This window comes from Caloenas nicobarica, chromosome 8 (genome assembly GCF_036013445.1).
Source record: "Caloenas nicobarica isolate bCalNic1 chromosome 8, bCalNic1.hap1, whole genome shotgun sequence".
Lineage (NCBI taxonomy): Eukaryota > Metazoa > Chordata > Aves > Columbiformes > Columbidae > Caloenas > Caloenas nicobarica.
In genome coordinates this window covers 29542381-29558192 of record NC_088252.1, presented here as the reverse complement: position 1 = coordinate 29558192, position 15812 = coordinate 29542381, and the positions used below count along the sequence as shown (strand labels likewise).

General features: G+C 46.4%; 1 protein-coding gene across 1 annotated transcript; it reads left to right on the top strand.

The window, feature by feature from the left end:
• The first annotated feature begins 6736 nt into the window (after nucleotides 1–6736).
• Nucleotides 6737–11456, top strand: TM4SF4 (transmembrane 4 L six family member 4). Its single transcript, XM_065639749.1, has 5 exons — nucleotides 6737–6910; nucleotides 7176–7265; nucleotides 9238–9371; nucleotides 10931–11120; nucleotides 11414–11456. Exons 1-5 carry the CDS (start codon nucleotides 6737–6739, stop codon nucleotides 11420–11422), a joined length of 597 nt encoding a protein of 198 aa, XP_065495821.1. The 3' UTR covers nucleotides 11423–11456.
• Nucleotides 11457–15812: the final 4356 nt, after the last annotated feature.

The following is a 15812-nucleotide window of genomic DNA, read 5'->3' as shown; positions in this document are numbered from 1 at the left end:
GAACTAATCAAGACACACCTACTGACAATTAAAAATGAATAGATAAATCAAAATACACGTTAAGCAACCTTCATCTGTCTGAACAAAATCAAGATCTGATTATCAAGATTAGCAAGAAATCCACAGCAACAAAAACCCGGAACTTCTGAGAACAGTACTGGTGGTATCTCAGGGGGCTAGCCCAGGTGCTGGGAAAAGAATGGCTAACTCCTGTGTGCCACATCCAGGATCATCTACTCTACTTTTCAGGTTACTACCTATGCTATATCTGGTTCTGTTTCAGGATCACTGCTCCTGATTATCGAGCTTTCTCATTCACAGCTCCCAGGTACCATGCACTCTGCAGGTTTATATAACGCCACAGGGCATGTAGCTGTGTTTATATTTATCCTTTGTATCTACCAAATTATCTGTAGCTGTGTTTATATTTATCCTTTGTATCTACCAAATTATCTGTTCCGGTCATTTCTCAGTCTCCGAGTAATTTGCAGATCATTGCCTGCGTTTTAAGAAACTAGACGAAGAATTGATAAAATATCATCGCTGCTTACATCCTCCTGAAACTACCAAACTATCGGAGTGGCCTTCCGTTCCTACCATTTTTCCATAGGAAAATATGTCATTTCACCTTGGTCTGCACAGCATGGAATCTGTATGACTTAGGAGGTGGAGGAAACACCCTCTCATGGCACACCAGAAAGGAATGTCTTCTGTCATGACTCCACAATTGCTAGGGAAATGCTGTTGAACAGCACAGGATGACACGACATTCAAAGACCAGCTCCACCCCGGGTACCAGCCCTCAGAGTCTCCACAGTATTTCTTCCAGGACAAGCAGTTGTGGTCCTCCTCCCGGATAGATGGCCTGAGTTGGAAAATGTGGGCTAGAACAGAAGGGAAGAATCACTTGGGAAGAACGGAGTGTGTATATCACTCAGTTTTTCCCTGGAAAAAGACCTGAGTCAATTTGAGTTTTGTTTTCCAGCTCAAGCCAGATGCCACTTCTCTCTAAGCCATGCTTGCAGACAAGTAAATGTAACTTAAATCCTCACATAAAGGCTGGCAGTATATTAAAAGGGCCATGAATAAATAAGAATATAGTTGAACAGAGGAGCCTGGCTAGCCTTCTGTGGTATTGACAGGGTTGGTGAGTGGAGTAAGAGGGAGAGAGCAGCTTGAAAGCCCAGCAAGAGCCTGGGAGAAGCATCTGCCTTTGAGCCGCTCGGGAGGAGATCAGGATAGCAGGGTGCTGGATGCAATACAATTTCAACCCTTTCCCCCTGCTGCAAGCCAGGATTCACAACTACAAAAAAGCCATGTTCTAGTCTGATAGGTAAGGAAAAAATTAAAAGTAAAATTTATGTTTCAGCTACAGCAAATATTTTCCTTATGCCTGAGTCACTATGCTGTAACTGGGAGCCAAGTTACAGATGCTGTCTACCCACTGGGGATGTCATGAAAGCCTGTTTAATGTATCAGGTGAAGGAGGAGAGTTTTCAAGTTCTGAATCCTTGCTGCAGAAGCAATAGCAGGCTGTAGAAAGCCATGAAAACCGCTTACATTGGCCTGACATCTGACTGAACAGCATGCGTAGGCTGTGCTGTCAGTCAGGACTTCTTCACTGTTTGTCTGGTTTTCTGAAGGGTAACAGCTGTCCTTCATGGCATGAAATGTTCAATTTACGAGCATGAGCCTTTCAAAATGCTCTCCTCCATGACCAGCACCTGTCCTGAGGAGGACGGGTGTCCCCAGCTCCCAGTGGCGTGTGTGTGACACACCGAGCAACAGGGAGCTTCCCGAGCCTGACAGAGTGGGACATACAGGGCCACGCTTTCCAAATGTACACCAAACAGCTTCAGTTCTTCACAGCGCCCACTGCTCCCAACAAAACAGCTGAGAGGGGAGTCACAATGACACAAGACAAACACAGCACAGCTCCCAGGAACTGTTCAGTGAGTCATTAGTGACAGGCTCCTCCAAAAACCACCTGTGCCAACAGCACCGAGCGCCCCGTGCCTGGCGGGATCTTCCAGCCCCCTGGAACCACCATGGTCACCGGCCAGGCTGTTCTGCGAGATCTGCCCCTCACATCGGCAGCCTGTGCACATCACGCGTGCTGCATTACATGCCACCTTGAGAAGCCACTCGGAATTTGTCTTACTGAACACCTGAATAAAAGCCTTTTTACAAAGTACACTAATGTGATTTTCTCAGGCACCATTAGTCTGCTCAGCACTACGGACACGTTTGTTTCGAGGAGTGGTCCTCACAAAGGAACCATCCTCTGCTCTTCTTCATACACAAAAGAATGCATATGGTGATTTCGGCAGTGGTGTCAATCGTTTCTTGCCATCCTCTATTGAATGGGCTTAAGTATACATGATGTGAAACATTCTCCTTTTAAATAAAAAACCTGCGTGCACTACTCTAAAATCTGCCATACGCCATAATTTCAGAGTACAATCTCTGGAAGATACATTCAGGTTTTGATTCATCTTTAACATATGACAGTAAAGAGAGTTACTAAAAATTAGAGCATTTCTAATTCAGTTTTTCCTGCAAACAGTCTTGTACTATGTAGCACAGCTTCCAGAAACCACATGATACAAATAAAATCAAACTTTTAATCCCAAATATATACACATACTCTGTGGCACGGTCCAATAGAAAAAGTCTGCAGGTTTCTGATCTCTGGCAAGTCATCTACACAGACTAGTCTGCCAGAGAAAAAGTCAACTAAAGAGTAAGGAGAGTCTCTAGTACCATCCCGGGGACTTCTGATGCTCTCAGGGGAAGGGAAGTTGTTTAAGTAAATTATTAGTTTCCTAGTGCCACGGGAATTCCTGGTGCCAGAGGTGTGGACCAGTGTGAATCACACCACACATCATTGCCTCTTATCTGAATGACGGGACTCACGGTGTCTTGTTGTGTGAGCAACATTCACGTGGCAACAGGAGGACACCATTGTGTCCATGGCACCTCCGGCACTGAGCAAATTGGGAGCTAGGTCCCCTTCCACACTACTAATTGGTCTGCTAACCTAATTTTACAGCGCTCAGGTGAATTGTTCAAAACTGTAGTTTAGAGGTTGCTTTTAGTGTCATTAACATTTTACACTAGTGAGAGAGAAGGTGTATGACAGGCACAGGGGGTGGTTCTGCCATCTCCTTCTCCAATATTGATCATACATCAGCAGTGTTTCTCATCCCGGATTTAAAGGTATGACATTTTATTTTTTTGTCACTTAGACAACGCAGCTTCCTTGCAGAACTAGAGAAAAGTAAAAAGAAAAATGGCAAAGGCCCTGGCAGCATAACGAATGGAATAAAAGCTGGGTTTCATTAGGACTTTTTGGATAATTGCTTACTAGTGCAATATAAGGTGGACTCCACGGTAACTTTGCTATTAGTTGTTCGTACGTAAGTCATATCCCTGTAGCTCTGTCCCTGCTGTGTCTGTACTACACCGGTACAGTTCCCTGTATAATTCTGCATAAATCTCCTGTTAAACAGCCTAATTTATTTCACCTTTATTTCTACAGGCTTAATGTCAATAGACTGTTGTTTCCCATTCTGTGGCAATCCAAGAACTTTTTCCGATTTGCAAATGTGTATCTTTAGCAGTCTACAATGTGTCACCTTTGTATCAGCTGGTTTATCTACTATTTCAATTATAGAACCATTTCATGACATGTAAGAAGAATTTGGACTATGAATATGTAATTGTAACAGAATTACCAGCTAGTTAATAACCGAAAACCCTGACAAACCCTGTCTTTATTCTCTAATATGTGTGTACCCAACAGAAAGTTGCCTCCTGCAAGACCTTTGATTCAAGTTCGTGTTAAAGGCAGAATACCGAAGGAGAGGTACTGCCACCCAACCGAGCTTAATCGCAAATCATACACACCTGCTAATACCACTGTCAGACATGAAAACTTCCACAGAATTCACAGAAAACTCCACATGCTGTAGGTGACTGAATGACACAGGCGTGTCATGTGTGTAGCTAAATGAATGATAAAATGTTCACCTCGCTTTGTCGTATGTGATTTGTAAAAGGTCTTTCATGTCCAAGTGCAGTCATCGCACAAAGTCAGCGCACAGCAGGCAGATCGTAAAACAAGAGAACACACTGCTACAAAAGTAAATAAATTCCTAACTATATGAAAGAAAAATTCCCTAAGAGCAGTTTTGAAGGGTTTGGTTTGTTCGGGTTTTTCACTTTGTGCTTTTATAGATGGGCCATCTTAACTGTGCTAGTAAGCTGAGCAAGACTGAAATACGGATCTGATGTCTTTTCACGTGAAATGCATCCCTGTGTGAACCTGCGCTATTTCAACTGAAATCTGTGCCGCAGTTCCAGAGAAGCCTGGGTGGAAAAGAGATGGATTTGACCCCATTTCTGGGTTCTCCCCTCCTGTTTTAAAAGGAGGAAGAGCTGATTTCAGCATTCTGCAACTCTAGTGATTCTAGAACTTATAGTAGTCTCCCCCTTCTGCTTCACTTATTTTTACAAATATTGTATCACCTCCCAGGCTTTTTCCATGTCTTAGATTTTTGCTGGGGTTTTGTACTTTAAGAATCAAAAATCTCAAAGCAATGCTCATGTCTAGTTTAGATATTTCTTTTTTTTTCCTACTGCCCCCACCCACCAGTTTCAGCATCTTCTGAGCAATAATGATACTTTCACCTCATCGTATTGGTTTGCAGTTATCAAATAGAACCAGTAACAGTGACGCTGAGTGACGTTGCTGCAGTATTACTGACCTTCGAGAGGACGCTCACAGGTCACGCACAGTATAGACTTTCTAAGTAACATGTTACTAGCTTCACTACAATTTTCTTAGCTCTTGAGGGCAAAGACGACTAACAGTCTATTTACTGACTACCCTGTACTTTTGCAGCTGGTTTTCCAAAGTATGGAAACAGAGTCTTCAACGGAGTATAGAACAGGAAGAGAAGTTTCAAAGATTAAATCACAGTGTGATAATTTTCTTAGTCTGACAGCAGGCTCCCTGAAGTAAACAGGAAGACCAAAAATCTAGTCTTAAGTCTGCCATGAAAATGGATTTCATAGTTTCATCTTTTAATCAAAAAAACAAGACCATGATCCTTTCTGCCTGAAGCTGGACAGAAGTTAGCTATTGAAAACAACAGGACTGTACCCGGTGCCACACTTCAATTAGTAGTAACTAATTTTCTTTAAGTTTGGTGCATATTTTACAGCAGAAACCCAAACACACCACCTGCCAGAGACAGTGCCTGTGTTCAATTCTATTGGTACCTTCAGGAAAAAAAGGCATTTGAGAGCCCTTTCCCACACAAGTTGAAAACCCTTCCAGTTGCACCTCATTAACTACAAGAATTGCAAATAAATAGGATTCCTAGTTTAGTACTGTCACCTTACAAAGATATTTGCCTAAAAACATTAGGTCTGGCCTTCCAGTCTGAGAAAACTGCTTTACATCCTTCTCTTCCTGCCAAGCAGCCCCAAGCGGACAGGCCCAGGCTCTGGTTCCAAATGCATTTCTTGCGGATCAGTGATGGCTCAAGATGTCCCTGTCCCCGCTCTGCCAGCTTCCTTCGATCCACACAATTGTTGGTGTGGCTTGTGATGAACCACATCAGGGAATCAGGCTGGATGAACCGTGACTTGGGCTTTAGAAGAAGGTTTATTTCAGATTTGAATGAAAATTTATTAAGCTTTACTCTCTGAGCAAAGCAGAAGCTGTTGTCCGTCTCAAACTACTGGAATTCTCATGTCCACACAGGGATGGCAATCGATTTGCATCTATCACCATTTGCTAGGAATGAAGACTGGTGCGGAAATCATCTGAACACAACTTCTGCAGGACAACATATCAAGGCTAAATATGAAAGAGCACATGTTAAAGAGCTGCAGAGCCTGCTTTAAAAGAGGTGCTTGCTTGAATAAAATGTTGCATGCTAAACCAGTCAGGCTCTGAGCTCAGGAGTCTGCCATGTGCAGCGTAATTTTAAGAGGAAATTTTGCCTGAGAGCAGATGAAATGCTGGGCTTTGAGGGGAGACATTATCCTTAGAGAACACAACATGACACAACATAAGGAGAAAGCCTTCTGAAACTTTTTTTTGCTCGTTTGCCTTTATTCAGCAATACCAGCTGCAAAGCACTGCCTCCATAATAATTCACTATCTATTGCAAATCTATAAATTGCCTGAGTGTTTCAAAATAACAAATGAGAGGCTCAACTTTCCCAAAGAAAATTCACTAGAACTTTTCCATTGCACACAGTTGTTATTAACATCAGCTGATTCGTTCCGTGTTTTCATGTCAGTCATTACTGTGTGAAAAAGGACTGTGTGTTGTAAAAATGATGATCCAGAACTAAGAAGGATTTCTACACATGACCTGAGCCCAGATAATGAAGTGTCTCATCCACATTAGTAAAATATTAACAGAGGTTATTGGTTGTCATAGTAAAATGAGAGCCTGCACTGAACGTAATTTCATTTATGGATGTCCAGAAAATTGACATCACGGCTGTGTGAACATATAAATAACCAGCACACTGCATTTCTGACGGGTTGCAGCAACATCTCTGAAGGAGCATTCTACAGGCTCAGCTCCTCGAAAGGCACAGCAGAAACTGGATTTTGCAAAATACATCAAGAAGCTCCTTTTTATAAAATAGTTCCGAGAACGCCTGAAAGATTTTTTCTCTGCCTTTGTGTTTGGCATTTCTTTGAACAAGCATGTGCACGGGAGGTTGTGCCAAGTGCCTGGGAATCACCCTTATTCCCCTGGCTGTGCTTTGTACCCTCGCTAACATTTTGTTGTTTTTCCCTGGAGGAAAAGTGGCTGATAACAACCAACACATTACAGATGAGGTTTGGTACTTCGGAGGCATCTTGGGATCTGGTGTATTGGTGAGTATATCAATTCAAATATTCCCACCTTTCCCCTCTCACCCACGCCATGACTTTGCATTGCTGAATTTCTTCAGTACCTGAAATGCAGGTTCCAACACCACAATTTCTTCTTTGGTAAACAAATATGTCACAAGTTATCCAACAGTTTTGCAATAAGTAACGTAATTTAGTGATTAAAAAAAAAAGGCATAGAACTATGATATTTAAAAGCAAATATAACTTGAATTAATCTCAATTCAAACTGTATTTCTGTTATTGGTAGATGATCTTTCCTGCCTTGGTATTTTTGGGCCTTAAGAACAACGATTGCTGTGGATGCTGTGGTAACGAGAGCTGTGGAAAGAGGTTTGCGGTAAGTGAGAGGAAACACGGCAAAAAAGCGAAAGCTAAATCTTACTGGTACAATCTATGCCTCTTGTGCTGGCAGTCACTGAGACACCAGACGGATGCGTCCAGAGCGCAGGACACAAAGCGCTGCCGTTTGTCCGAGTACTGGGAAGGCGCAACGGCGGGCTGTAAAACGCCTGTTATGCCTTTGATACTGTGCCACAGGTACTGCACCTATTTGCCTGGTTATATTTTGCTATCACAAGATACTTATAGTTACTATCACAACTAGAATGGATTTCTGAAAGATCTGCACTTTGTTTTGCAGAGCATAACAGTTCTCTCTTTAGTCAGTTTTTGTTGGTGGTTTTTAAAATTACTCTGACAGTTGGGCACTACATTCCCAACTCACTGCAGACCTGCAATGGGCTGTGAGTATCTCACCAGGCTGACAGGAAATTTCAGGTTGGAAGAGACCTCGAGAGGTCCCCTTATCCAACCTCCTGCCTAAAGCCGGGTAGATGAGGCCCCACTTTGAATTTGTAGCTCACCTTCACCCATGAAGTGAAAAGTTTCAAATAGATACCTAGCAAACATCTCAAGCCTTTTAGTTTAAAAAAGAGATTAGAGAAAAAAATAAATATATTTCGACTAGGAAAGTCTGTCATTTTGAAATAAATTGTTTGGCTCAAGTAGATCATTACACTTTTTAAATAAACGAACAGGCTTGCAACTGAAACAGAAAAAAGCCAACATAAAGGGAAAAACAAACTGGAGAAGAATCAGGCCTGTGAGGTTAACAAGGAGCTTTCCCTAAGTCCCCTGTCTTTGACGCTGTCTTCACGCAGTCCCACCAATGCAGGGGAGATGGAGCCACAAGTCTCTCTTCACTGCACCACGCTCGTTTTCTGTCAGCAGAGAACGTGCCCTAGCTCAGCTTGGAAACCAGCCCACCCGTGCCCACCAGAGCACCCCGTTCGCTGCCAGGCCCGCTCCCCCAGCGGGCTGAACCGTTAACAACAGCGGGGGCCCAGAGCCCCGCGTGGGGACACCCCGGGGCTGACGCCCCCGCTGGGACGTTCAGCCTCAGGGACCCAGGACACGGCCAAAACGAGTCCTGGCGGCCTCAGCAGCACGACCCGGTGCCGAGTTTGTTCCTGTGTGTTAGCAGAGACATCATTGCTATGGTATCTACGTAAACAGTGTTTGTTAGCCCCATCAGACACAGCAACAGAGTGCACGTCAGCACTCAAGGTAAGAGTCTGAACAAGAGCTCACATACCTCAAAGTACATTTATTTTTTTTCCTCCACCTATTACTTTGATTCAATGAAAGACACTACCTCTACCTACAAACTGTTACGGTTACAAGTGCTTCAGAATTCAAGCAGGGCATTAATTTTTGCCTGATTTAGTCCCATATTAGCATATATGGAAATGCTGTAATGGAAAGGCAGAAAAATAAAGACATCCTTTCCAATCCATCCCGGTTGCACTATTAGAGCTAATGATGGCAAGTACCTGCGAGGAGATACACTATATTAATGTGGAACCCAAAGGGGACACTCAGGAAGGAAAAATTTAATTACTTGGTCCAAATATGACCAAGACACAAAAGCTAACTTGTAAAAGGTACTGTAAATTTTTTGTAATGTCTTGAGTTGTCCAAGACTTCCGTCTTGCTTACAGTCTCTTGAGAAAGGCATCCAGTTCAGAGAACGCACAGGGTCCGAAGGGGAGCAGTGCCATCTACTGTGGCAGCACCCAGCCCTCTCGGCTTCAGGCAAATGCTGCTCATTCTTTTGAGGCTTCTAAATACCAGTGCACGTATGCGTTATTAATTTCTTATATAACTGCAAACTAATATATTTAAGCTGTTTAGGAGCCGACTGTTTTGACCATTAAAAAGCTGAATTTAGGGAATGAACACTCACATTAATAGAATGCACTTCACTGTTTGAATGAGAACAAAAATAACATTCTTTTTCTTTTCATCAGATGTTTTCTTCGATAATATTTGCTGCAGTTGGACTTGTGGGAGCTGGATACTGCTTTGTTGTGTCAGCAGTAGCCCTAAACAAAGGCCCTAAATGTAACACTGGAACAGAATGGACTTATCCTTTCCAGGATGGGTAAGACAAGACAATCAGGAAAAAAAAAAAAAGTGTTTAAAGTTTGTGATGTAACTTCCAAATCTGTTGTATAAAAATGGGAATTATACTGTTTGTCTAAAACACAGAAGCTCTTAGAAGAGCCGGCAAAGCACAGCAATACTAAATAAGGTACAAGAGCACGGATGTAAGGACTAGCAAGTACAATCAAAACCACTGAGTTTCAGAGAAGCTGAAGAAACTTCAGAGAAGTTTCAGACAAGAAATGCACAGCCTCCTATGTTATTCTGGGATTATAAGAAGTATACAGGGATAAATTCCAGCCAGATGAATAGCAGTGACATCTTGTATTGAAATTTGATGGTATTTAATTAGTGTCTATGTGTCATTTTATCTTGGTTATGGAATTGGGAGGTTGTCTGTTCCTCACACATCTTTGCTGCCATGTATATTTATCACTTTTAAAAAAGACGAAGCCCTGGCAATCCAGCTGCTCAGGGCTGAAGTCAGCAAAGGTCCAACTGAAAACAGGGTGCAAGGTGTCACCAAGGAGAGCAGGACAGATCAACCAGGAGCGAGCCCCCATCGCCTGAGAATCCCTGGCGCCGTCTGCAGTCTGCCTCAGCCAAGAGTGACCCAGTGGCGTTTCTGGCACGACACACCACTAAATTATGGGTCAGGTTAAAAAGAAAAAAAGAGGCATGATGTTTTATGTTACACATTATTCGTTCGTGGGCCAGTGGGGACTGGAAACCAACTGCTTTGGTCTAATTCTAGGAGTATTTGGAAAAATATGCTGTTTCAAACACAATTTTGGTTGCAGTCAAGGAATCACTTGACAAGAACACAAGCAACAAAACAGCATAAAGAAAATGCAGAGGAAAATTAGTAAGTGGTCAAGCAGTTCACAATTAAATCAAAATATGAAGGTAAAAATTGTGGAGAATACTTTTATCGAATACTGCTGTTCTTTAGACACGGCATCTAGAACAGCAAAAGTTGTTCTCTCCCACTCACTGGTCTTGCAGCACTTGATGTTTTGTTAGGAAAACTGAGTTTATTCATCTTTTATCATATTGGTTTGGTAATTCACTTTTTTTTGTTTCTATTACAATGTAATATGGCAAATTCAGACCAATATGTAGGCGTAGACACCCCCACATCCCCGGTTTCTGCCCCGGAGGCATTGCAGCACACACCGCCAGGCTCAGCACAGAGCCACGGCAGCGGCAGCAAAAACACCTTCCACGAAACACATTGGCACGGACAAACATCTGTTTGGCACGTGCTTGGCCAAGATCTCTTCTTCCCCAAATACCAGAAACTGTTCAGTTGTAGCTAACGCATCCTCGTCTCTGATTGTTCCCTTCTGATGCCTTGCCTTTTCAAATCAACTGCTTCAGTTGCTCTAGAAACTCGAAGGAGATCCCGTCCCAGATAAGCAGCAGTGCGATGGTGAGAATTCTCGCTCGCAGTGCTGAAGCCAACAGAACGCGCCGGCAGTGACAGCCTGCCAGCCGCGACAGACCCCAGGACCCCAGCTACCGCCAGCGTCTTCATCTCTGCTCTGTTTCCCCCAGGAATTACCTCAATAACCACACGCTGTGGAACATGTGTCGGTCACCCGAAAACATCGTCCCGTGGAACCTGACCCTGTTCTCCTTGCTGCTCATCATGAGTGGGATACAGGCGGTGCTCTGTGGCATCCAGGTGGTGAACGGCCTGTTCGGAACAATCTGCGGGGACTGCAAATGCTGCGGATGTTGTGGGGTGAGCAACCAACGGTTTTCTTTCATTATTCGTGCACTGATGATAGTTTGGTACACACCTGACTAGCCGACAGTCTGAAAAACTAAACTAGCCTTCACTCAGCACCATAATCATGTATTCTAAAGTACAGCTGAAACCCTACAGTGTTGCCAGGTGCTGAAAATATGATCCCAGTCTATCTTTATGGTGTTCACCTGACAGCTTCCCATAGCCACTGAGCAATAACAATGACAACCTTTGAAAGTCACAGCAAGAGCAGCCACTGAATTACCTCCATGCTTTTATTCCTCCAGGGAGACTGAACGGTCTAAAGAACACGAATAGCACAGACAGCCCTCCTTGCTGCGGGGCTGTCTTCTGCAACCGTGCCGTGAAGCAGCCCTCAGATGTACCATCTCTGGCTAAGAAGAGGAGAATGAAGGGCACTTCTCCCCACCAACGTTATAAAACCCTGACTCCCTTTCTAGCCTTCACAAAACACCTCATCATGGAATAAAATAAGTAAAATTCAACTCTCATGTTCATATTTATGTTGGTACAACAGATTCCATTTAAAAAGAGGGTATTCTCAGGCAAAATATTCTCTCTCCTGAGTCATCTTTCCAACTGGGGATCACCAAATGATGCTGATACAAGCTCAGTTGCAATGCAGTTGTATCTATTTCCTTCTGAGGTTTATCAGACAGAAATATCCCAAGCCTAACTTCTTCTGAGTACATGTTGACATTGTGTGGAAAAGTGAGGATTTCTCTCTTCCAGACCTGCTGGGGTTAAAATGCCCTCTCTAGAGTCCCTGACACAAAAGAGATTCATGACTCTGGCGACCCCACGGACGGCGCGTTGGGCAGCGCCGCTGTGCAGGGTCACACAACAGGCAGAGGAACCGAGGGCGGCGGGTCCCTGGTCTGAGGCGTTACGAGTCACCCTGCCCACCTGCCTCGCTTCAGGAATTCAGTCCGAAAGGCCAAATCTTTCACTGTAACTGATGTTCTTTCACAACCCAGTACTCACCTCGTCCTCCTGCAAGCTTGTCCTGTGGCCTTCCAGAAGCTGAACGCTGGACTTGCGACTGCAACACCGGTCACAGCTCAGTCGAGTTGAGTAGCTCGTAACTCCTCGTCTTAAAGCTTCCAATCTATACATGAGCGCAAACGCTATTTACTCATCCTTTTGCAGATGTTCAATTTAGCAGTGTTTGGCGCAGTGGTATGGAAGAGATACAAAATACTTTTTAGAAAGAACTAGTCTTTTAAAACTTAAAGAGAAAAAACTATTTCCCCCAAAAAACAAAGAGTAAATAAGAGAGACTGGAAAAGTTTGAGGGATTCAGATCAACTAATATGCTTCTTAAGAAACTCCTAAAACCAGTTTTCACAAACCAGCTTGCCAGACTAGATGTCTCAAGGCTTCTAATTCATCAGTGCAACTTGACACATCTCTTTCCTAAAATTTTGCTCCTGACCTAATGATTCTGTGGCCGGTGCTTTCTGAAAATGTATTTCATATACTCTGTATCTACACGAGAGGTATCTGAAGAAATTAAACTATTCAGAAGCACTAAAAGCTGGTGAGCAACATGCAGAAATGTTCAACAGCCAGATTTAGGTACTAAGAGTTACATTAATAAAAGCAAAGCTGCCCCAGTGATATGTTGTGCAAGATGACAAAAGAAATTATTAAAAAACCTCTTCAGGACCAGCTGTCTCTCCCACCTGTTCTACTGCATTACGAAGGAACTTGAGTCCCCTTTATATCACCACCCACTGGTGCAACCATCTCACATCTATCCTTTCATCTGTGCTCAGCAGCTGTCCCACACCTCCTCTCACATTTGTCCTGTTTTATTTATACGAAGCCTTTGGGAATGTTTCTCGTCAGCATTCAACAAAGGGACGGGTAGCTGCATAGCATACAATTTTGATATATTAATAGAGAGAATACATACATCTTCATGGGAGTAACAGGAAGCTATGATACCTAAAACCACAACCAACGGGTGCTTCGTGAGTCAGTACTTCTAAGATGCTCAACTACAGGGTGGTTTTCTAACATGAGCTAATATATAGTAGATACTGAGACAGAGCGCACACGATTCATCCTGTGATCTGGGCTGTGTCTGCACCTTGACCTTGGGCTGTATTGAACAAGTGTACATGAACTGGAACCAGCAGCTCAGCTGACCCAGCACTTTAAAGGACCAACAGCATTCCTAAATCTATTCGCTGTGGTTAAGGTCCAAGGCCCTCACCTAGCCCTTCATTTCAAGGGAATCAGTCGCACTGATCTCCACTGTCACTTCTGCAGTAATCTGAGATGGCTCGCTGTGTTTTTACCGAGCAAAGTGTCCAGTAAAATCAAGGAGAGGGACTGATCACAGACTGTTTTAACAGAAAAGATACAATGGGCCAGTGGCACTCCTGGGAGAGGAGCCACAGGTAAAGAGAAGACAGTGCCAGACAGGGACAGAAAGATGATGGCAAGAGAGGAACCACAAACAGGGAGAACTGAAAGTATTAAAACAGATCAGGAGTTCTGAGCAACTTGAACACCACACTCAGATTCAGTGTGTACAAATGTCAACATATATACACTTCTACAGATGGAGAAATCCTAGTAGCCCAAAGGAAAAATATCAGTATTGTTTGTAAAATCTCAGAGATGCATCTGTTATCTGAAGGTTCATTATTCACCCATAAAAACTGGCTGCTCAGTGACTGGTTGACTAGTGTGCTGAGAACATAGCGATTTTCACATTGCATAGCATTGTTTCAGCTGAGAATTTACATAAAAAGGAACACATAGGTTATTTAACAACTTGAGTTGTTAAACACGTGGAGTGCATGCAAATAATTTTGAGCCCACACATTTCAACTTCAGCCTGACAAAACTAGTGCCCCTGCACAGCTAAACTACATCCAGGTGGAGCTCTCTTTATTGACTGCCAATAAACAGACTGCACCAGGTGATACATCAACCACAGCACAGTATCACCTGCCAGGGAATGCGCCACTATTCAACTAGCAGCTCTGCAAGAGGGTCATTTCAAAAGTTAGGAAGTAACATACACAGAGTTAAAAGACATTTGCTCAGCCAAAAGCAAAGGATATTTCCTAAGATCATTTTAGTCCCAGTGTCCTCCACCTGCCCCAGTTCAGCGTCAGCTGCCCCTCACAGCTCCCGCGTCACTCCCAGCGTCACCAGCACCAGGGCAAACAGCAAACTCTGAACAAGCCCTCCTGCCCCATGACGGAGGGACCGACACATTCTGTGACATTGACATGGGTGGGGTCTTCACCCCAAAGAGCAGACACAGGTATCACAGTGACGGGCACAGATAAAAACACAGGTATAGCACCTCTGAAGCTTTTTCTAGCCAAATTACTTTTTCAGTGGAAGAGGACATAAAGTTTAGCTGAAATGACAAAAGCTCTGCCAATAAAATGGGACTTTCTTACAGACACTGTCATTATCCTCCACCTGTCGCCACTAATTTACTGCAGGACCCTTTGCCGCAACGCAAATGGCTCCCACGCGTGGGTGCAAACAACCCAAACCGAACAAAACCACCAGCGGGCACTGGAAAGCACACGATCTGCTGCGTGACCCTGCCGGCCCGGGGCGCCGTGCGGGCCCGGGGCGCCCAGCGCCGGGAGCTCTCCGCTGCGGCTGCCGGTGGCGGATCCCGCGGCTGCTGCATTAAACCAGGGTCCGACCGCCGCTTCCCTCCCGGGGCCGGCGGCGCCTCCGGCCGGGAGCCCACCCGGGACAGCGGCCCGCGGCTCCACGGTGCCCCCGCTGCAGCCCGGCCGAGGCGGCGGCGCCGGGAGAGGCCCCGCGGGGCTGAGCGCCGCCCGCCGCCACCTCAGCCGGCGCGACCCCGCGCAGCCCCCGGGCCGGGGAGCTCCGGGCAGGCCGAAGCCCCGCGGGAGCCCCGGCCCGGCCCAGCCCGGCCCGGCCTGCGGAGCCCCAGCCCGGCCCCGACCAGCCCTGGCCCGGCCTGGCCCGCCCCGGCCTACCTGCTCCGCCCCGCCCGTACCTGCTCCGCTCCGCCCCGCCCGGCCCGGCCCCGGCCCGGCCTACCTGCTCCGCCCCGGCCTACCTGCCCGCCCCGCCCCGGCCTACCTGCTCCGCCCCGCCCGCACCTGCCCGGCCCCGCCCGTACCTGCTCCGCTCCGCCCCGCCCGTACCGGCCCGGCCCCGTCCCGGCCTACCTGCTCCGCCCCGGCCTACCTGCCCGCCCCGGCCTACCTGCCCGCCCCGGCCTACCTGCCCGCCCCGCCCCGGCCTACCTGCTCCGCCCCGGCCTACCTGCTCCGCCCCGCCCGCACCGGCCCGGCCCCGCCCGTACCGGCCCGGCCCCGCCCCGGCCTACCTGCTCCGCCCCGGCCTACCTGCTCCGCCCCGGCCTACCTGCTCCGCCCCGGCCTACCTGCCCGTCCCGGCCTACCTGCTCCGCCCCGGCCTACCTGCCCGCCCCGCCCGCACCAGCCCGGCCGCGCTCCCGCCCGGGGCCTCGCGCGGCCGCTGCCTCGCGCCCGGCGCGTGCATGGCGCGGCCGTCCCGCGCGCGGCTCCGCGTGCCTCCGGGGCCGGGAAATCCCGCGGACGCGGCGGGACCGGGAGGCTCGTTCCGCGGAGACACCCGCGCCCCGCGCGGGGCCCCGCCCCGGCACGCACGCGCCCGGCGGTTGTG